Genomic DNA, 22,893 nt, shown 5'->3' on the forward strand with positions numbered 1-22,893 from the left:
ACAACATTTTATGGAAAGGTAAAAGTTTGCATTTGGCATGCATCTCTCCAGGACTAGTCCTCTGCTCAGCCACCGGACATTATGGTACATAAGTAAACAATTATACTGTGCCTGAATCTCCTCAAGAAGTGCTTGAAACTGTCGACAATTCAGAGCACGAGCCATGATGTAATTCACCATTTTTGTGACGTCTTTGAGGACATCATCAAATTTTTTTGGGAAGCAGGGAAATAAGAAAGAAGGAACAGAAAGGATCCATAAAAGAACAGGGGCTTTTTGTTCCATTGCAGCCTTGTCTCCTCTTTCCTGTGAACTACAATTCCCAAAAACCCTTGCAAGTGAGTGAGAGAGAGAGAGGACTGAACCCTCTGAAGACAGGGCGGGGCCCCCCACAGCTCAGCTGAGAGGGGGGGCGTGGCAAGGTGCTCAGTTACAGCCTCCCCCTCCAAACTGAAGAGGGGCAGGGCGCTCGACAAACAGCTGAGCTGCGGCAGCAGCTCAGCTGAGAGAAAGGGAGGGGCTTGCCCCGGGTGCAAGGAGAGCAAGGGCGCCAGCGCAGGCTTGGGGTGCATGGGCTTGGGGAGAAGGAGCACCGCCCTCAGCGCCCTAACCACAGCAACACGGCACAGCCCTAGGCAGACGCGACGGCTCCGTGTGTGCCCACAGAGAGGCTGCGGCACGCGTGCCATAGGTTCACCAACACGGAACTAGGCTAATACATTACAGAGGAAATAAAGCAAGGCAAATTCTGAACCAGTTGAGGATTTGGCTGTTGTCCAGCCAGGCTCCTTCTGGGGCATGAATGCCCAGCATGGTGGGCATTAGGTTTATTTTGCCTCCTTCCCATACTATTCTGATTTTGATAGCAGCTTCCATCTGAGAGGAATAATTTTGGCAACATTTTGGACTAACTGAGGCTTCCTGACAGTTTTCAGAGGCAGCCCTACATAGGGCATATTACTGTCATCTAACCTGGCTGTTAGCAGAACATTGACTACCATGCTCTGAAAGGATTTCTTCAGAAGTTGCCAGTGTGCCAAGCACTGTTGGGCAGTGTGAGTTACAAATAAGCTCCTCTTGTTGTTCCTCTCATGAACTTACTCTGCATTATTTTGTAACAGTGCTGTTCTGTAAAACGAATTTGTTGGGATGTGGAATTGAGTGTCTGGGATGATTCAGGGGCAGGTGGGCCCCGCACTTAATGGGTGTGGTTAACTAGCAGACAGGCAGTTGACTGTGTACTTATGAATGGGGCCGATGCATGTGATGAAGCTTGTGCCATGACTCACACCTGACTGTTGTCCTCAAGAATGCAAGATGGACATGCATTCTGGGAATATGACTGAAAACAAATCCCAGTGCTGTTGTATGTTCTCCCCCTTGCCCCCACTGTGGTGATTTGTTAAGTGAGTGTGCTGACTCACTATGGTGGCAACTAACGAGAACTAAAAGTTAGGAATGATTCGATTGTTAAGGGGAAAAAACACTTCCATGGTAACTGTGTGAGATTGTCCATTGGACTAAAAAGTTCAATGAAGGTATGAAATTTTGAACGTAGATCTTCCATTTATACTGGAGTATGATTTCTTTTGACAATACTATAAATTGTACAGTCTTAACTGGATGGTATGGTTTTATATTTGTCTTGATAAATGGTTTTATATTTGTCTTGATAAATCTGAAAAAACATCTTTGGCAATACTAAGGAGGCAGAATTCATGTGCTTTAGGTTAAGGCTGCACTGTTTTGATTTGTGTTCCAATATAACATCAACATCTACAACACTCCATTAGATCTTACAAAGGTTTATTATAAAATTAATAAGCTTATAGCAGGGTGGTTGTTGTTTTCCATTTATATTTTGACTCGTAGACTTGGCTTGAAATAGATCTGTTGTGTGTTTGAAAAGCCCATTTGTTGATAGCTAGGTTCTAAGCAGTTAGTGTTCTTCTCCCCCCAGGTAGTTGGGCAGTGCACACTCACAATATCATTGTTTGCTGTAAGAAATCTTGGTAACGTTTACTTTGTTCATCATTGGATGGACCACAGGCAGGTATAGTTTTTAATTGTCTTTAATGGTTGTGAAGGTACATGTCTTTAGGCAAGAATGTCTGCTCGGTAAAAGTGTCACTTTGTATTTGTGATAAAAACATAATCAAGTCTTTAGCTTTTAATCACCTCAAAGAGCCCAGTCAACTTTAACATCTCAGATGAGTACTGAGAAATGAGTCCTGCTCAGAATTTTATACTTTCATCTGAATTTCATCTGAAACGGAGACCTTTCTAAAATAAAGTTGGACCTAGCCAGATTATTTACTCATTCTCACCCAATTCTATTTACTACAGCCCCTAACACACATGGCTTTTGTTCATTTAGGTCCCATAGCCTTTTTTCGTGGTCAGACAGGAAACCCTTCCTTTTTTACAAGTAGAAACATCACTTGGATCCAACCCATACCTTAAGTGGCAAACTGTTTTCTACTCAAAATGGGTGGGAACTGCCTTTTTTTTGGCCATCAAATCACATCTGATTTGTGGCGACCCCTGGTGGGGTTTTCCAGGCAAGAGATGTTTAGAGGTGGTTTGCCACTGCCTGCCTCTGCATCATGACCCTGCTATTCCTTGGAGGCCTCCCATCCAAATACTTTCCAGGGTCGACCTTGCCTAGCTTCTGAGATCTGACGTGATCAGGCTAGCTTGGGCTATCCTGGTCAGGGCAGGAACTACCTTTCTAAGGGATAATTTGGAGTTACATATGGATTGACCCAGTACTAAGTTCATCTGCAGCACTACCTAAGCCTTACTTACGTACTCTTTCTTTCCCATGTACTTTCTACAGTACTTACTCAAATGCAAGACTAGGTTTTTTCACAGGTATACCATCAAAAAAAGGGTCATCTTACATGCAAGTTATAGTTATGTCCAATAATAATTTATTTTGTTGTGTGTGTAACATTTTAAGGGGGTTGATTTACATTCACGGTCATTTTCCTTTTGAGTAAAGATGGTATTTGGGGAGTAGAGTGTACCAGAAGGATGTGTATGTAATACCAAGGCTTGTTTTTCCCTTTTATGGCAAATAGAAAAATTCTTTTCTGAAAACAGCCATAGAGATCTCTGAAGTATGGCTTGTATCCTTAAAAGTATCGAATATTTCCAGTAATCAGTGTAAAATCTTTTTAGCAGACTTAATTTATATTTGAAACTATACTTGTGTCTCCTATTTACACTAGAAAATTCAGTCTAATTTATTTGTTTTGATATTTTTAAAGCTGATCAAATAAAACAACACACATAATAGCAAGTTTCTTACTGTATACCTTGTTATTCCTAAGAAAATTCCTTCCTTAGCATAATTTCATGAGATACCAAATACCAAAACTTCTAGGTGATTTTGGTGGTGGCTGTTGTTTGGCTTATGGTGACTCAGATTTCTGTTCAGGTGACTTTATTTGATAGGTATTATACTTTTTTAAAAGATACAATTGTTTGGGTGGGCAGTATACCCCCAAAACTAGAAGTGGAAAGGAAACAGCTTTTATCTTAGAAAAAGGAAATGTGGCCAAACGGTTTCAACTGTAGCAGCTGGCAGTTTCCTTTCTCCACGGTGTGGCCCTTCATTTTTCCCTCTGACAGAGGAAATTGCACTCGTATGATTTAAAGGGGGGGGTTTATGAAGAAAAATGTCAAACCAAGGAGCCAGAGGGGGTGGTATATGTGCTTGCTACATCCAGTAACAAGAAATTAAGCTATTTCCTGTGCAGTAAACCTTGGGCACAAAGAAATCATAGTAGAATGGAAGATTTGCTGAAAGATTCAAAAACTCACTCTCCAAAATAGTCAGGGTTATAACAAAGGTATCGACATCGACTAAAACAATTGGGAAGTGTTATGAGTACAAGAAAAGACCAATTAAAATCAGGACATGAAACATACCATGATCTTGTAAAATCCAAGATCATAGGTGTCTCTGGTGTTCATACATTTCCAACATTATTTTGGCTACTGCAAAATCAGCTGTGAATTTTGTATGGATGACAATTATTACAACAGAGGAGGTTTTTTTGTTTTAGTTCCTGAAAAAGGTATCCTCAAAATACTTTGCCGTTTCAAATTCAGTCAACTGGATCAGCTAAGCCTTTTAAAACTTTTATTCCATATATGCTGTGTAATCTGAACATGTATGGCTTGATTTCCAGGGGGCACTTTTACACTTTGTTGATTGCAGAGAAGCATTTTTGTTATATTTTAACCTGCATTTTTGTATTAGCCATTCTCTGCTATCTCTCCCTCCCTCCATCTCTTAGAGCCAGTGTGGTGGAGTGGTTAGAGTGTCAAGATCTGGGTGACTTAAGTTTGAATCCCTGCTCTGCCATGGAAGCTTGCTGGGTGACCTTTGGCCAGTCACCCATTCTCAGCCTAACCTACCTCACAGGGCTGTTGTTGTGAGGATAAAAAGGAGGAGGGGATAATTATGTAAGCCACTTTGGGTCCCCATTGGGGAGAAAGGTATATAAATGAAGTAAATTAATGTACTCTGCCCATCTGTGTTAAAGCATCCTCACTTTTTTTTGTTCCATTGTAAATGCCTGTGCTTCAGTCCTCATTTTCTCTCCGCACCTCATATATTCTTCTCCCATTTTGTTTCTTCACACACAGGTCTCTCTTCCCACTCCCCATGCCTGAGTCTCTCCTTTAATTCTGCTCCCACCCCCACCCCCCAACAATCTCTTCTCACTTAGGTAGAAATATCACCTAAAGTTTTTATTCTCCCTGCAGTGGACACATTAAGGGTGGCTTGGATAAAGGTAGCCTGTGTGGTTGAAAAAGCTGGTGCCAACCCCATCAAGAGTTCTTCTGTCATCACCTACTTTTGTTGATGGGCCAGCATGGGTTGCAGATACTCCCACAAAAGAAATAGGGAGGTACCATCACTATTGTTCAGAATTTTTTTTTAAAATGAAAGCGGAGAATTCAGAGAACCTGCTTAACATATCATCAAAACAGCGTGGTGTAGTAGTTAAGAGCGGTGGTTTGGGGTGGTGGACTCTGATCTGGAGAACCGGGTTTGATTCCTCATTCCTCCACATGAAGCCTGCTGGGTGACCTTGGGCTAGTCACAGCTCCCTTAGAGCAGATCTTCTCAAACTGTGGGTCGCGACCCCATTGGGGGTTGCGTAAATGCATTTTGGGGTCGCGAAAAAGCAAAGCAGGAAGCGCCGACAATGAGGAGGAGAAGTGGGGGTGGAGAAAAGAAGAGGACGGGTGGGAGAGGGGAGAGCAACTTGTTTGTCTCGCTGTGAAGGAGTTGGGCGCCAGGCAAGTTGTCCTCCCCTCTCCTGCCCGTCCTCTCTTCCCCGCCCCCTCCACTGCCCTGCTCCCGCCGGACAGACCAACCTGCGGCAGCGTTCACTTCCCCGCCGCCCTTTCGCTTCCTTCCCCGCCCCTGCCCGTGGGAATGCTGTGCGGCACCCCTCACGGGACAGCTGGTGGGGAGGAGGCTGCAGTGCAGGGGGGTGCTGGCCGGCTCCCCTCCAGAGCGGGCGAGGGCCTTCCTAGGGCAGCAGCAGGGAGCCCGCTCTGAGCGAGGAGCAAGAATGGGCGCTGCCCTTCTGCAGGCCCCCACCTGCTGTGGATGGCCCCCGCTCTCCCCCCCTCACGGCCCTGGGAAGGACAGAAGGGGCGGGCGGGGGGCCGCCAGCTGCGTCTCCCGTGGCCGGGCTTTTGTGCCTGGCTAGCCCCTGCTGCTTAGGCCCGCTTCTGAGCCCAGAGCTGTGGCCTGTGGGTGACGCGCCAAGTAGCCTTCCGGAGGCATGGGGGGGCGGCTTCGCAAAGTCGGCAGCTAGGAGCCTCTCTGCAAGCGGATGGCCGTGCTGCCCCCACGACAAATGGGAAGGGGTCTCCAAGGGCCATGGGGTCTGGCTAGGCAAAAAATAATAGTAATTCATGGCTATTCGTTAGAATGGATACTAGTCATGCTGCATACCTATTCTTTCTAGTATCAGAGGAGCATGCCTATTATTTTGGGTGGAACACAGGTAGGATGGTGCTGCTGCAGTGGTCTTGTTCGTGGCTTCCTGGAGGCACCTGGTTGGCCACTGTGTGAACAGACTGCTGGACTTGATGGGCCTTGGTCTGATCCAGCAGGGCTTTTCTTATGTTCTTATGTTCTTATCCACATGTGCCAAGAAAAGGCTGCACCCTTCTGTCTGCGCCATTTTGCCGTTTCATCCATTGAGCCTGTCCTCGAGTCCCCGAATCCACCAGCCTTGCCCCCCTACCCCCAGCCTGGAGCTTCAGTCAGCGGTTTCCAGGCTTGGGGAAGGGGGTCGCTTGACCCAGAAGGGACTCTCTGCCCGCCTCCCCTTCGCTGCATCCCGCAGCTCCCATCCTGCCTCGCCTGGCACCGCGTGCAGAGGGCTCGCCTGGTCACACTCAGCGCCTTGGAATGGGCAAAGGCGGCGAAAGTGCCCCGCTAGGAAACTGCCGCCGGGGTGGCAGTGCTGGTGCCCTCTGCTTCTGGAGAGCGTACTTGGGGGGACGTTCTTAGTGGGCATTGCAGCAGCATTCTCCTGCCTGTGTTCCACATCATCTAATATGTTCAGCATGCTCCTGTGATCCTGGAGAGACTAGTGTTCATTTTGACTAGTAGCCATGGATAGCCCTCTCCTCCATCAACATGTTCAATCCTCTCTTCAAGCCTTCCAAGTTGGCAGCCACCACCATATCCTGGAGCAGGGAGTTCCACAGTGTAACTGTGGGGGTTACCGCACTTTGTATTCCCAACGATGTATTAAGAGTTTGAAAATGTTATAAAAAACATCTCTTTAAAAGGGTTTTTGGATACGATGGCTTATAAATGGTTGGAAGACGTCTTCACAGCCAAAGGGGCCAAACAAAGTGCAAACAGTATTTTTTGTAATGTTTTCAAACTCTTAATACATCGCTGGGAATACATGGTAAGTGCGAACAGTTTTTTTTATAACATTTTCAAACTCTTAATACATCGCTGGGAATACAAGTGCGGTAACTGTATGAGTTGTGTGAAGAAATACTTCCTTTTATCAGTTTTGAATCTCCAGCTTCAGCAGCTGACCCCACTTTCTGGAATTATGAGAGAGGGAGAAAAGCTTCTCACTGTCCATGCATAATTTTATAGACCTCTATCATGTCTCCCCTTAACAGCCTTCTTTCCAAGCTAAACAGCCCTAAGCGTTTTAACCACTCCTCGTAAGGCAGTTGCTCCAGTCCCCTGATCATTTTGGTCGCTTTTTTCTGCACCTTCTCAAGCTCTGCAATATCCTTTTTGAGGTGTGGTGACCAGAACTGTACACAGTATTCCAAGTGTGGTCTCACCACAGATTTGTACAAGGGCAGTATGATATCAGCAGTTTTATTCTCTATTCCTCGTCTAATTATGGCCAGCATGGAATTTGCCTTTTTTTACAGCAGCCACACACTGGGTTGACATCTTCATTGAGCTATCCACTACCACCCCAATATCTCTTTCTTGGTCTGTCGCTTCCAGCACAGATTCCATCAGTGTATATATGAAGCTGGGATTTTTTGCCCCAATACGCATCACTTTACACTTGACCGCATTGAATCTCATTTGCCATTTTAATGCCCATTCTTCCAGTTTGTAGAGATCCTTTTGGAGTTTTTCACAGTCTGATTTAGTTTTAACCACCCTATTTTATATACCTTATATACCTGGGGTCCCCTAAAAATTTCTTGGGCAAAAAGGGGTCGCGAGTGGAAAAAGTTTGAGAAGCTCTGCCTTAGAGCTCTTTCAATCCCACCTACCCCACAGGGTGTCTGTTCTGGGGAGGGGAAGGGGAGGTGATTGTAAGCCGGTTTGAGTCTCCCTTAAGTGATAGAGAAAGTCAGCATATAAAAAACAACTCCTCTTCTTCCTATTCTATATTGATATAAATATATTTTAGTGTCTTTTTAAAAATAAAAAAACAGAATCATTCATCTTCAAGGAAGGGGGAGGAGAGAAAGTAGTTTGACAAAGACTGCGGTCTGGAGGTGGGTGGAAGTGGGCAGGACAAAGAAAACCAATAGAAACATTACACATGAGGAAAGGGGTTACTCAAAATCGGCTTCCAGGAATAGACTGGGGGTAAAAGTGGTCTTAAAAGAACTGGTAAAAACCGGGGGGGGGGGGGTGTCAAAAAAGAAGCAAAAACTAAGGCACAGAAATGCATGCAGAAATTGGGGGATTATCGGAAGCATTAAATGTAAGAATTGCCTTTAAAAATATTTAAAATTTTAATAATTGAATAAACATTTTTTTAAAATAAAATAAAATAACATTTAAAATAATGGGAAAGCCCCAGAAAGGCAGATGATAAACGATGTAAATGGACAATTTTTTAAAGCTTGCTTCAACTCACTTAAGAGTTGCGACAATTATCTAGTTTCAAGGCCACCAGTGAGTCAAAGGAAGGTTTCAGTGTGGAAACCTTCCACACTGAAAGACTTTCGCTTAGTCTCATTAGACCCCATTAATGTGTGGGAGTTCCCCTCCTTACCTGGCATTTGTGTGCTGTAGTAACATTTGTCTCTAGATCCAAAACATAGGCCTGATCTACGTGATTGCTGCCTCCCAATTTTGAGAGGTGCTTATATCATAGTGAAACCTACGTGTGCCAGGCTCCATATAATTGTCTTCTATTTGAATATGACTGCAGTGTGCAAATATCAGTTGTGACAGTCATAGCTAAAAGGACCGTGGTTGTCTACTGAATCTTGAATAGCAGGCTTTAGTGATAGGTCTTTCTTCATAGAATTTAGGTTTTGGTCCTGGAGAGGTTTATTTGAGAAATCATGGGAAACACTTTTTGATGCTTTTAGAACCTCCATTTTGCAAGGCACTATACCTCCACATATCCAATACATGTCAGTTAGCAGAAGATAGCCAATGTCTTCAAGCCTTGAGAGCTCACAGCGGCATCCAGTTGCTGCTCTTGAAATCCAAGACTGAGGTGCGAAGAGCTGCTTAGGTTCACTCAAGGGGCATGCAGTAGCCCACTTGAATTCTTGACTCTTTTGTTTGAGCAACTAACCCCAGGTTTTGAAATTCTCCTTTCAAAAATAACTTGCTTTTGGAAGGCTGAGGAGAAAGGGCTGCTGCTGAAAGAAAACAAAAGTTACAAAATGAAGTCTCCACTGAACTCACCCAATGAGATTGATGGTTCTTGGGATGTAGCCAAGATTTTAGACTGGCAGGGCCTTTGTCTCATCCACCAAGGCAATTTTTGTATTAGCTGTTCCTCTCTTTGGGGTGAAATCCAGGGAATTATAGTGGTTGTCACTCTGACAGTTCTTCAGCTATGTTGCAGCCAAGAGCTCTTACCATTTTTACAAGCCTTTTCTGGGAACATCATTTACTGTGCCAAACCTCATCGCAGGAATAAGTTGTTTTAGTAGAGTAGTCATGATTTGAAGAATTTAATGCCTGACAAGGTAGCTTTGTTTTCCTTGAATGAATGAATGAATGTTTATCTCATGATTTTTGTTGATTAGTTCCTTTACATTAAATGCAGTAAGCAAAATGCATACCTGTTGGCGAAATATTAGTGATTTATCAGCTTCTTATTTACACAGTAGAAGCAACCACGTAACATTTATGAAAGAAGCATAAATGTGTGACATCAGAAGCTGGATTGTACTATTTGGTTTTGAGGTTCCCATTTTAGCACCTCCCACCATTCACATATCTGGAACAATAGATGCAGTTTTAATGGCACTTCTGCATGCAAAATGCTACTGTAAAAAGCAGATGAGTGAATTAGAGAGCTCCAGGAATAATTCTGTCCAGTAACATGTTGTGATATTTGTTTGTGGGTGTTTGCTAACCCTGACAGACTTTATTTAGACATCACATATTGCTTAGGTTAAGGGGAAATCTGCACAAATGTGCCTTATTGCTGGGCTGATTTGTACTCCTTTCTCTTCCTCCTTCCATTTGTCACATACAGTTGCTGATGGGCTGCTTAGCTGGAAGTAGACCCCCTCACAGCTCTCCATAATTCTATGCCTGTATTAAACCCTGGTTTAGGATTCCAGTTAGTGAAGGTAAACCTAACACTGGTTAACTTGCAGCACGTGCATTTGTGGATCATGAATAACTGAAGTTACTGTTTAATCATGATTCTTGATTCAAGAAGGGAAGGGTAAGATGCATAGAAGCCCAGCAGCAAGCCAGATTCATACATCCTTTTCCTTAACCATGGCTACATGTGGCATCTGAGTGTGTGTGTGTGTGTGTGTGTGTTAAGTGCCGTCAAGTCTATTCCTACTCATGGTGACCCTATGAATCAGTGTCCTCCAAAATGTCGTATCTTTGACAGCCTTGCTCAGGTCTTGCAAATGGAGGGCTGTGGCTTCCTTTATTGAGTCAATCCATCTCTTGTTGGGTCTCTTGTTGGGCATCTGAATACATCCATAAAATTAATATATTGGTAGGTATGATGCCTGTTTTGGCTCTGAACATGACAGAAGGATCAGATTTTTAATCTACATCATGTATTTCCATTGTGTTTGAGATGGCTAACAAAATCAGCATTGCATAGACGTATATAGTTGATAGCACTGAAACACTATAAATCTCTATATGGATTTTACGTATACATAGTTTGCATCATCAGTGTATGTCTTTTAATTTTTCAGGTCTACTTAAAAGCACCTATGATTCTTAATGGTGTTTGTGTTATTTGGAAAGGCTGGATAGATCTCCAAAGACTGGATGGCATGGGCTGCCTAGAGTTTGATGAAGAGCGGGCACAGGTATGGAAGGCCTCTCAAATGCTGGTTATTTGTGCACTTAAAACTATTGTGGTGGTGTGCTACTTCTCAGTAACCTCAAAAAGGGAAAATCAGACCATCCTGTGGTATGAAGATGGTATAGAATGAAAAGAACTTCCCTAGGATGAGCAGGTTGGACTGACGACGCTGATCCATTTATGGTCAGAGGTTCTACACCTTAACCTTCCGAGTAGCTCTTTTTCTTAGTAGGTGCTTAATTCCTTCCCTCTTTTGTTTTTGTATTTGTGATTCCTTCTTAATATGCAGTTGACGTGTTTACACAATCATACAAGATCTAATACGGGGAATAATTTCAACTGTGATGATCGCAACTTTTGAGCAGACCATGAACCAAACAGGCAAGAGTGTTAAAGCATTCCTAGATTCTCTTCCTTACTCCATCTTATTCCTCTGCTACCTGACTCAGCTCCTGTGTCTCTTCCTCCTCCATAGCTAGCTCTGAGTTTCTAGCATGTTTCTGTTTTTGAGCTGTTACCTCTGTTCCCCTCTCCCTATTTTCATCCCATAGAATAACGCAGCCTCAGACAATGGCTAGGAGCGAGGAGTGTAGATGATAGCCAGAGTTTAACCTTTTGCTGACATATGACATTGTAGTTGGATTTACTTGGCTTAAAATATTGTTTACAACTTTAAAACATCAATTTTTATGTAACCCCACCTTATAAATCACCTTGTAGCTCTGGAATCATGAATAATTTTTAATGAAAAAGGCTAAGTAACTTTTACCTATAGTATTTTTAAAAGACTGATCCTGTTAAGACATGTAGTGTCTTCTTCATTGCCAAATATTAACTTCCCCCTTTTATTATTAATATGAAAAATAATTTGCTTTGCTGGACAACCATAAAAATTACCAGGGAGGGACTGATATACCACATGAAAGTAGAATTTAATGACAAATATGCACATTGCCCTTTCGTGTACATTCCTGGGGATTTAGCTGATGTTTATTGATTGACAGATGTTTATATTAAACTAAGCAAGGCCACAAGGGGCACTTTTTCACATCGTTTCACAAAATAGCTTTAGGATATAGGATAGTGCCTTAGGCAAAAAAGGCAATTTGACATTCTCTCACTACTGACTTTTTATTTTAAATTTAAAATTTAATGTGCTTTAGTCCTTTGGTATATTAAAATGTAGCTGGATTCTCTGGAGCAGGACATTTTTAGTTAGGCTTAGACTTTGCTGTTGAAGGGATATCATTCCTATTGAAAATAGCACTGTGTACCTTTTGACAATTTCAGCTTACAAGTATGATTAGCATAAAACTATAAAATGTGACTGAGTGAAGATGAAGGGTAAAAAGTATGTGCGCAAAAGAAGATAATTCTGTATGGGGCAAGGTTGGCTTTTCATAGTAATTTATCATGTATTGTCAAAAACGCAGGTTCTCAATATCAGCCAGTCAACCTTTTATTGGGGACAAAGACTTGAGTGAAAATGATCAACCCAGTTTTTGAAAATAAATATACTAAAGTGGTATATTTAAAGTGCAGTCTTAGTAGCCTTACTGCTATTGATGCACATCGATATCAGTGAATTTAGACTGGAGTAATTTTGCATAGTGTACTGTCAAACGTCTTTTTCGGTTATAAAATGTTGGTAATATACTCACATTTTTAACAGAGCTAAGTGTTGGGGGATTATTGTGACCTCTGTTTGCATAACCTGCTCTATTTGCACTTTTTAAATTTTACATGGCATTTTATTTTTAAATAAAATAATGTTACTTTATGTATAGCTTTTTTGTGTGATGGCCTTTGGCTAGCCAATAAATTGATAGTTATGTTTTATAGGATAACTTATATAAAGCATGATGATCCAGCTCCTTTGCATTTGCAGCTATTACCCACTTAAGTGTTGTCCCCTTCTTTCTTCATATGCACACAAAGACCATGTTCTGAAGCATTGTGGAGGTAAAAAGCCTTGTGAATGCTTACCATGTGCCCAGTTATTCCTCCTTCTGTGTCTGGTGCAAGTTACCTACTGTTCCTCATTGTGCGTATAACATGTACATGCTGACAGGAGCAAGCGGTGGATTGCTCTATCAAGGCCAAGGGAACTTACATGTAGATACTGCCCATAGAGGAACTGCATCATACTCTTATTGTACAACAGCTAATTTTGCAATATTATTTTTAAATATACAGGCAGTGGTTGAGAAAGTTCAGGGATAAAATCTAGGCCTGAATATAAATCTGCCCAATCATGGGTTGGCTAAGATAAACTAACTGCGTAGTTTACTTTTAAGCTGAACAAGAATGCAGTTTATGAAATAAGAAAATACAAACTGAGGTAAATCCTGATAACAAGGAGATAATGGGGTGTCAGGCTTTAAACAATAATGGCCAAGTGGAGGGGGTTTATTATGCATAAATACATCACTCTGCAGCAACTTAGTTACGTACTACACTCAGCAAATCCTGCTGGAAGACTGTAACACCTTTGTACATATTGTTACACGGATGGGGGAATGTAACCAAAAATACTAGTGCCAGGAGGCAACATTAGGGGAAGGCCTTGGCCTCTGTTCCCTGTTGTTTGCCCTGTATAGTAACCGGCTGGCCATTTTGCAAGACAGGATGGTGGACTGGATGAACCACTGGTCTGATCCAGGCAGAGGTCTTCTTACGTTACTGTCTGCAAGATTGAAGAATCTTATGTCTCGTTGTGAATTCCTGCATTGTGCTGGTGGTTGGACTAGATGACCCCTGGTGGTCCCTTCCAGTTCTGTGGTTCTAGTCGGTATCGTTCATCTGCTAACTGACGGCTAGAGTCATAGCAGCCATGATTTGATTTGAAAGAGGATGTAGCTGCTGCCTGTCTGAACCTGTGTGTCTGTAGCAGGAGGATGCATTGGCACAGCAGGCTTTTGAAGAAGCTCGGCGGAGAACTCGCGAATTCGAGGACAGAGACCGGTCTCATCGGGAAGAAATGGAGGTGAGAGTTTCACAGCTGCTGTCAGTCACTGGTTAGTACTCTACCAAAAAACTTCAATCACTTTCTCTGTTGAAAGCATGATGCTAAAGTCTTATGTCTTGTTTGGACGTTGCAGTTTAACAAGGAATATAGGAACATGTCTTGTAAATATTCACATTTTCTTATCGTAAAAAACTCTGCTTTTTAAACCCAAACCAAAAGCAATTGCACTTTCAGTTTTAAAAAGTTCTTGCGTACATATTCAAGGTAGAATGCTGAGAGGGTGGAAGTTTGAAAGTCCCGTTGTTTGAAATTATACCCTGGGTTGATGCAAAGTCTGCATAATTTTTTTTTAAAAAAATCTTGCTAAATGGCTTTAATAGATACCACATTTGAGCTCAATAAAAGAGGAAGAAACCCTTGCAGTACTTGGTCCGCCCCACCCAAAAGAAAAGCGGCAGCTCTTTGGAAACATTCAGCAAACCCTTGGCAACATACAAAAATGACCACAAATTTTACTCTTTATTTATACAATTTGCTTTCCTGGTAGCAATTTTCTTTATGTTCTGACATACTGTGCATATATATTTTTTTAGATGTAAGAAGGAAAAGAACCATTGAAGCATTCAAATATAAACAGTGTTCATATTGTTAGTCAAATCTGACTTTGACTGTTTTTAAAGGATAAGAATGAGCGAGCTCAGTAGCTATGGAAATACAGTAGCTACTGTTAATAAGAAAGGCATGAATCACTGAGTTTCTCCAACAGAATAATGGCGTTTCCACTGGTAGGAAAGAAAGCAGAGATGTCTGCTGATTTTTCTGACTCACACTGCAAACCCCTCCTTTGCCCCCTCTGTTGTTCCTGGAGATTTGCTATTCCATTGGGAGCAGAAATTTCGGCAGGCTCAGAGGGCTGCAGCTGGAGAAAGAAAGAAATTTACATAGGGGAGGGTGTGTTCAAACAGTTACGTTTTGCATAAGCCAGTTTTCATATGCAACACCAGAAATAGCCATAATATGCAAGCAAGGTGTTTTAAGCCATGTGCCCATCTACTTTCAAACCTTTTTCTAATTAGAGTAACCAACCAGTGAAAGCTTCCTAAACTACTGATTTGTCTAAATTTTAACTGATTGCATTTACTGTACACACTGCAAAACCTCAAGTGTACATTTTTGAAGCTCCTGAAGGAAACAGAACTTTGAGGTCAGTCTCCCTGGTCACTTTCTCTGAGGCAAGGGACCTTCCTCACCTCAGAGAGGTGAGGGACCTTTGGGGAGGGGCCATGGCTCAGTGGTAGAGCATCTGCTTGGCATGCAGAAGGACCCATTTTCAATCCCCAGCATCTCCAGTTAAAAAGGACCAGCTAAGAGGTGATGTGAAAGTCCTCTGCCTGAGACCCTGGAGAGCCACTGCCGGTCTGAGCAGACAGTCCTGACTTTGATGGACTGAGGGTCTGATTCTGTATAAGTCAGCTTCATGTGATGTGATTCCTTCTGAGCCTTGTGGGATTCCTGCTGAGTGAGGAAGGAGCTCTTGCCACCATTTCTAGAGAGCAGCCGGCTCTTGCCTAATGAGAAGAAACTGGCTGTGCCACAGTGGCTGGGTGAAGTGCAGGCTGACATGCACCCCCTACTTTTCTTTCTACTTGGCCCATGCAAGACAGAAGCTAGGCATGTTCAGTTGAGAAATGAATAGTCTCCACATTAACGGAGGGCGTTGGGAAGCCAGGCATGTTGCTGTGAAGTGACTATGCTGGTCTATGACCGTAACAATAAAACTAACTAAGCTGTGAAGTGACCAGGCTCAGCAACCGCATCTTGACCCTGAATCCCTTTTCTCAGAGACCTTCTGTATGGAGGCTGGCTGAATGTTTAGTTAATCTGCACGAGCTCTTCTTGCTTCGTCAGCCTTGGCATTGAAAACAGATTCCAAGGTAAACCCTTGGGTGATCTCACTGGGTCAAATTCTCTTTATTATGTTTGTAATGTGGAAACTCCCAGCTTCTCTTTGACTTACTAGGAACCGCTGGAATGGTCTTGTGTATTAGAGGGGCCGTGGCTCAGTGGTAGAGCATCTACTTGGCATGCAGAAGGTCCCAGGTTCAATCCCCAGCATCTCCAGGTCAAGGGACTAGGCAAGTTGGTGATGTGAAAGACCTCTACCTGAGACCCTGGAGAGCCTCTGCCGGTCTGAGTAGACAATACTGACTTTGATGGACCAAAGGTCTGATTCAGTATAAAGCAGCTTCATGTGTTCATGTGTAGAGGTGAGCCACATTTATAGAAATGAGAAGAGGGAAATGGAACTCAGACTTTGATCCACCAACCCCCTGGAATATGTGGTAGTGTTTACATATTTCCCCATTCCTGTTTGCACCCCTTAGCATTATTTGGAGGAAACGAATACTATGATTTTTCTGCACATGCACAGAATTACAGAATAACACCCACCTTCTGTGGATGACTGGGCCAAGGATACGTTAGATCTCGTATAAGGGAAATAATTGCATATAACCAATGAAAAGCTCCTGAGACTCTCACTTCCATCCAGCAAGATTTCCTGTAACTCTTTGAGCAGCAACCTACTCCACTTCTCGTTCAGCTGGATACATATTACTGCCTCTCACCTTTTTTTTCTCCCCCACCCCCTTATTCTCCAATCTTAGCTTCCGGAGTGTTTGCAGCTCTTACTTTGTTTTCTTGTTGATGGGCTATGTTGTGGAAGAGGGTGGATTACAGAGAGTTTGTTGTTATATTTATATAGGGATAACAATAAAAAAGTCTTAATTGGGAAAAACAACAACAAAGGTTGATATGGTACCTCATTTAGCATCCCAAGAATTTAAGATTTTGTGTAGTGAAAAAAGCCAGTATTTTAATACTTAAGGCTGCAATGGTACCCTTGCAAGTTGATCAGCAATGGTTCATGAGAGCTCAGAAGCTGCTTGGGGAGGGCGGGCGAGCACAATTTCTGGTGGCCCTGGAGATGGGCTTCAGTGTTTTGCATACCTCTTTATCCTGTTGCATGACTAACCAGAAGCAGAATAAACACATTTGCATAACTTACAGGAGCCATAGAATTCAGTCTTTCTTGGTCCCGAATGCAAAAGTATTGGGTTCTTGCGATACTTGTCGACCTTCCTTTGGGGGGAAAGGGTGACATTTGAGAACAGTAAATGTGTTCTAAGGCAAAAAAAAAAAAACCTTCAGCCAAGCTGCTGGCCATTCTTCAGTAAGCACAGTGTACAGAGCAGCTCCGACCAGGGCGTTAACAAAGACTTGGTTTACTGGACACACTGACCAATGTCACCAGCAGGAGGTTGCCAGTGTGTTTGGCGGTATTCTTGTGGTAGCTTTGTCTCGCCACAAGTTTGGTCCCGCTGCTGAGTGGGGATTTGAGGAATGGTTGTGTGTTTGCATTTTCTGGAAGGCGGTAAGTGCGCTTGGCACTTAAGTTCCAGAAGCATTTTTAGTGCTGATCAGGCACACTGTGTGCTATAATTTCAATATTTTACTTAAAGAAAGTGGCTTCAGTGTTGATCCAAAAAGAAAGAAAATTCAAAATGGCTCAAATGACATTCTCTGTTGGGCGAACAGTATCAGGAGAAGATGACGGAAAGCTTTCAAGCTGTGCAGCTTGGCTGAGGGGTGGGGAGAGGGGCTCTGTCCTAATTTTGAGTAAACACAGTGGTCTATGTGTAGATGCCATTTTCCTCTTTCAGTATAGCTCAGAAGAGCCATAATCTACACATCAAAATATATGATCATGGAAAAGTTACTTGCATGCCTTGATGTACCAGAATTACCAATTACAGAATGTTTGCAGCAGCTTTTTCTTTTAAAGGTAGCATGAAATTGCAGCTTCTTGGAACCCATGAACTGAAAACTGAGTCCTAACCAATAATACTCCCCCTCCCCCAATTTGCCAATATATTTGTATCTTTATATGTCCATATAGACGATAGCCGTAAAACCTTAACTTTCCGTGGAACTTCGTCAGCAAAGTAAAAGGACACTTTCATTTGAGAAAATATTGTTTCATGGCTGGTAGAGACGCTATAAATATATAATTACTATTGATCGCTGTCGGTCAGTATTTCGCTGTTGCTCAGCCCCTTTCTAACCTGCATTGACTGAAAGAAGATGCCTATATTAGAGTATTGCTTGACTTGCAAAATTGATCTGCTCTCTACTGCACTCAGCATTGATTCTGTGCAAAATGTAAAATGTTGTCTTGGTATGTTCATTTAGCAGCCCTTTAGTAGCTTGTCATTTTGCTTCTCGGAGTGACATATGCCACCATCTTTTGGTACCTTTGAACAATTGAAGCTGTGCTATTCTGTGACCACTGCACTTGAGAGAAAATAAAAGTTGATCCTGCTTAAGTAGTGTCAGGAAGTTTTAATAACTTCCATGAATTACATAGCCCTGACCTGGCTAGCCCCCAGGCTAGCCTGATCTTGTCAGATCTCACAAACTAAGCAGGGTTGGCCCTGGCAAGTATTTGGATGGGAGACCTCCAAGCAATACCAGTGGTGTGACTCAGAGGCAGCAGTAGCAAACCACCTCTGAACGTCTCTTGCCCTGAAAACCCTACAGGGCTGCCATAAGTCAGCTGTGACTTGATGGCAAAAAAAATAATTACATGGTATTTTGTAGCGTATTTCTAACCTGGGAAATCAGTCTTTTGTTCAGAGTATTACTCCTTTCTATTTAATTATTGTCAGTGTATAACATATTGAAGTAAATGCTAGTTTGGTTTAGTATTACATTCATGTTCTACATTTGTATGCTTCCAGGCACCATTTTGGAGGGGAAGAGAGGGCTCAGCCTCCCTCCCCGTTGCAACGTTTGGGCCTAGACAGCAAAGTGTTTTCAGAGTAAAATTTGAAACAATAAAGATGACAAAGGTGGGAGGGGGATGGCAGCAGGAATAAACAGGAAGAATGCGTGTACATTCTAGTTCCTCATTCTTAAACTTGGGGGGATGGTAGGGAGCAGTGACTAACCGAGCAAGCCTGAAGCAGGGGGGTGGAGCTCCTCAGGAGACGGTGTGACCCTTATGCCAGCGTAAGAAGAGTTGGTTTTTATATACCGACTTTCTCTGCCACTTAAGGGAGAATCAAACCGGCTTACAATCACCTTCCCCTCCCCACAACAAACACCCTGTGAAGTAGGTGGGGCTGAGAGAGTGTGACTAGCCCAAGGTCACCCAGCTGGCTTTGTGTGTAGGAGTGGGGAAACAAATCTGTTTCACCAGATTGGTGTCCACCGCTCATGTAGAGGAGAGGGGACTCAACCGCTCCAAACCACTGCTCTTATCCACTACACCACGCTGGCTCTCTTATCCACGTAAGTGCCACTTGCGCCAACTAAGTGGGTATGGGGCACAGGGGCACTTACGTTGACTCCAGGGAGCCACACAGCAGCATGAGCCTCGGGTGCCAGCACTGCCTCCCCGGCAGTGTTTTTCCAGCACAAGGCCTTGTGCTGGCGTCAATGGGGAATGCCCTTTTTTGCAGGCTGCTCCTTGCGCCGGCAAAATAGCTGGTGTGGCCCTGTGAAACTCAATGGAAGAGTTTCATGGGGTTTTGTGTGGATCACCGCTTTTCTTTTTAATTTTGGGCCAGGAAGACTCTCAGGAGACGGCGCATCTGTGCCATCCCCGGGCATCCGCCACTCAGGATTGCTCTGCCCAGTGCTATGCCAACATGCTTCATGGAAAACTTGTGTGTGAAGGAAAGAGCTGATGAAAATAAGTGCTATAACACGTGTTCTAGAAGCTTGTTCTTGGCACGTGGAGCGGCAAGGGAGAAGCAACGGACTTGTCTGAGCAGGAGACCTTAAAACATCTACGGATGTTGGAGCTGGAGGAGCAAAGGTCATAAGCAGTTTATCTAGATATAGCAGTTGAAATAAAGGGGTAACAAGGTTGTGGAGGGCTGTGAAGACAAGGGCAAGGCATTAAGGTTGTGCTGGATCTGGGAGGAATAATGAGGCAGGCAGATGATTTTTAAGAGCAGAGTTCTAAAGAGATGTGAGAAGTCACTGATATATGACTGTAGGACCAGAGAAAAGTGACAGCAGAGTGAAGAGGGGAGGGCACAAAGGGGAGAGAGGAATAAAAGATAAAGCCAAGGTGACATTGCCAATGGATAGACAGTTCAGAAGGAAAGGAAGGCTTTGGGGGGAAACATGAGACTTTCAGTCTTGAATATATTGAGTTTCCAGGCAGAAATCTCAGACAGTTGAAAGATGGAGAATTGAATAGAAACAGAAAGATCAGCTGGATATCATCAACATTTAGGTAGTAGTGAGTGCAGTTGGATTAGGGTGAGATCATCATAAAGTGTGTGAAGAGAATAGGAGAGCCAAAGACAGATTCCTAGGGACCCAGCTGAGAGAGAAAAGTAGAAGAGCTTCACTCTCTGCAAACACTGGATCAAACTGGTAGGAATATGAAGGTCGTGTGGTGTATTGGGAAATTCGGCAAATGAGAGATGAAGGCATAAACTGCAGAGTCTAATTAATGAACAGAGGGAAGAAGGATCAGAGATGTTGTCAAAAAAGCCATTGAATCTGTAGCTTGCAGGTCACCAAAGGAAAAGGAAGTGGAGCATGAGGAAGGTTGAAACTGGGCGGTGCTCAAAGAATTGAGGTGAAAGTGAAACCGAGGGTAGTCTTCAGCAGAGTCGCCAGAGACAGAGCAGCTCAATCAAAAGAGAGCTTTAGGCAGAGGGTGGGTATAGTGTCATCTTATTCTAGGCTGTGCTGGCCAGAAAAAGCCAGGGTGGGGAGGGGAGGGGCTGGGGGAAGCTATGCCTCAAGACATATGGGGAACACCAAAGTAACTTCAATTTTTGTGCATGTTACCACTTTTGTAGTACATATGGGTTTGAATTCATAGGTTAAACTGCAGTCTTTAAAATTCAGTTTATTTTAAAATGTTGCATATGTGATACTGAAATATTTCTCCAAACAGTATAGTATGTTCTGAAATCTGCAATAAATTGCATTTTTTTTCTTCAAACTGTTAATAATTAGGCTTCAGAACTAGTTTCTTGTCCCATTCTAGGGCACTGAAGACTGTGTGTGTGTGTGTGTGTGTGTGTGTGTGTGTGTGTGTGTGTGTGTGTGTGTGTGTGGTGTGGGCACCAAACTTCTGTCTCAGTGACACTACATATTAAGGCCCAAAATAAAAAAAAAATCGGGGTTTCTGCTTTATTTGTGTTTAGCTGATTTATTTCTTGCAAGTAGGGTTCCTCACTTAACACCATTGTATAACATATTTTTACAGTATCTGATTGTTTATATTCACTCCAATGAATGAGATCAATAATTCCATATTAAACTATAACTGATTTGGCACAGGTTTCCAGTTTTGGTTTGTAAGGAAAGTGTGAACCGTAGATTGCAGATTCAAATATCACTGCAGACTGGTTGATTCTAAATTGAAAGTGGGCAGGGAGCACTCACATGCAGCTCGTTTCCAATCCTTTCAACTGTGGGTTTTGTTAGGTCATTTGCCCTCGAAGCATTGTGATCGGAGCATGAATCTTGGCTGAACGGAACTTGAAACCTGCTAATCACACGATCTGGTTGAGCTCCTTAGGTGATCCTTGATAGAGCTTGGTGGCGAAGCTGTGTATATTTGAGCCTTGTTCTCTTGGATTTTACTATAATACCCGATGGCCAGAGTCACACTATACTATATGAGTGTACAAAAACACAAATTAAGAAATTTAATGGGTTGATAAATTGAAAAAAATCTTACATGTTTCTTCGACAGAGATGCCCAAGTTAAGAATCCTTTTTGCTTAATGAGTTAGGTGGAAGCTGCTGCCTCCTTTTGGAGGGCCAGCAAGTATTCATCAGCTATTCACACTGTTGACGAATTGATGTCATTTTGAATTTATTGTTTTTGCCTTTAAAAAATGTCTAGATGTATCTTACCTTTCCCTTACCTTTTTTTATCTTTTCCCCCTTCATCCGTGTTACTTCAGGCAAGAAGACAGCAAGACCCTAGCCCTGGATCAAACCTAGGAAGTGGCGATGATCTGAAACTACGTTAAAAGAAGTGACCAATGAGCCACACGTGCTTTTTAATCTTGGCAAGATGGAATTAAATGACCAGAAACTGTGATAACTTGGGTATATACGATAGTCTATTCCCTCACCTGCGGCAGCCAAATTATCATGTACTGCCATGGTTTGCACTATGTTTGTGTTACAATACCTGCATTTCTGTTCTTTAAGCCTGTCGCCAGTTTGAATTTGAGATTTTTGTTTTGCTATGCAAGCTTATAATTTTGTTGGCACTATTTTAGTGAAGACAGAACTTTATGCAGCTATAAAAAACAATTCTTTAACTGTAATATTCATTTCAGAATAGGTCAAAACATTGCAGAATAAAGGTTTTTGTGAATTTACTATAAGCCAAAACTTTCTAAACTAATTTTTATATGGGCTTTTGGTAGTTTGGTTGTCATTTGTGTTCTTGCTCCTTAGACATACATTCTTTGTAATTTTGTCGGGGGGGGGTGTTGCTTCTTTCCCTCTAAATTTGCAACACATTTTACCCTAGTAACACAATGTTGTTGATTTACTGAATGATGTGTTTATAATTTTCAAAATGGTAAAATCCCTTGATAAATTGTCTGCGTCAGTTATATTTCAGATGGCAAAACACCAAGATTTCACTCAGTGACCACATTCTGTTACAGCTTCTCTTCTACACATACTAGTTAACAGTTAATGTATGCTCCTGTACAGATAACCTACTGAAACTTTTTGCAGTCCAGCTTTATGTTTTTATTTAGGGACTTCTTAAAAATAGATCTAAAACGGGATCCTGCAACTTTTATGATTAGGCTGATGGTAAAAGTGATAGATGTTGAATACGATCGTGTTGAAAATAGCTGCTGTAGGTGTGCTATATCTTGTCCTTATTCTAACCGAAGTGAAAGTATGGATTGAGGCACTTGAATTGTATGAAAAAAAGACATACTGGCCAAAAAGGTATTTTTTAATGCTTTGTTACTATTGCTACTTTATTACATAATACTTTCCATCAGGGTAAGATTTGGGGAGAACTAATGAATGTAGTTCACTGCCAAGTTGAACTATTCACTG

General features: G+C 42.6%; 1 protein-coding gene across 2 annotated transcripts in view; it reads left to right on the forward strand.

Annotated features, from left to right (window-relative positions):
• The window catches only part of CBFB (core-binding factor subunit beta), a 63,271-nt gene extending 41,056 nt beyond the window's left edge, over window positions 1–22,215 (forward strand). The window contains exons 4-6 of one of the 2 annotated variants that reach the window (XM_056862600.1): window positions 10,681–10,797; window positions 13,684–13,810; window positions 21,765–22,215. In XM_056862600.1, coding sequence (XP_056718578.1) covers window positions 10,681–10,797; window positions 13,684–13,810; window positions 21,765–21,787 — 267 coding nt within the window. In that variant the 3' untranslated portion in view covers window positions 21,788–22,215. The remainder of the gene's footprint in view (window positions 1–10,680; window positions 10,798–13,683; window positions 13,811–21,764) is intronic. The other variant, XM_056862599.1, reaches the window with a different exon arrangement.
• Window positions 22,216–22,893: the final 678 nt, after the last annotated feature.

Source organism: Euleptes europaea, chromosome 17 (genome assembly GCF_029931775.1).
Source record: "Euleptes europaea isolate rEulEur1 chromosome 17, rEulEur1.hap1, whole genome shotgun sequence".
In the NCBI taxonomy this organism is placed as follows: Eukaryota; Metazoa; Chordata; class Lepidosauria; order Squamata; family Sphaerodactylidae; genus Euleptes; species Euleptes europaea.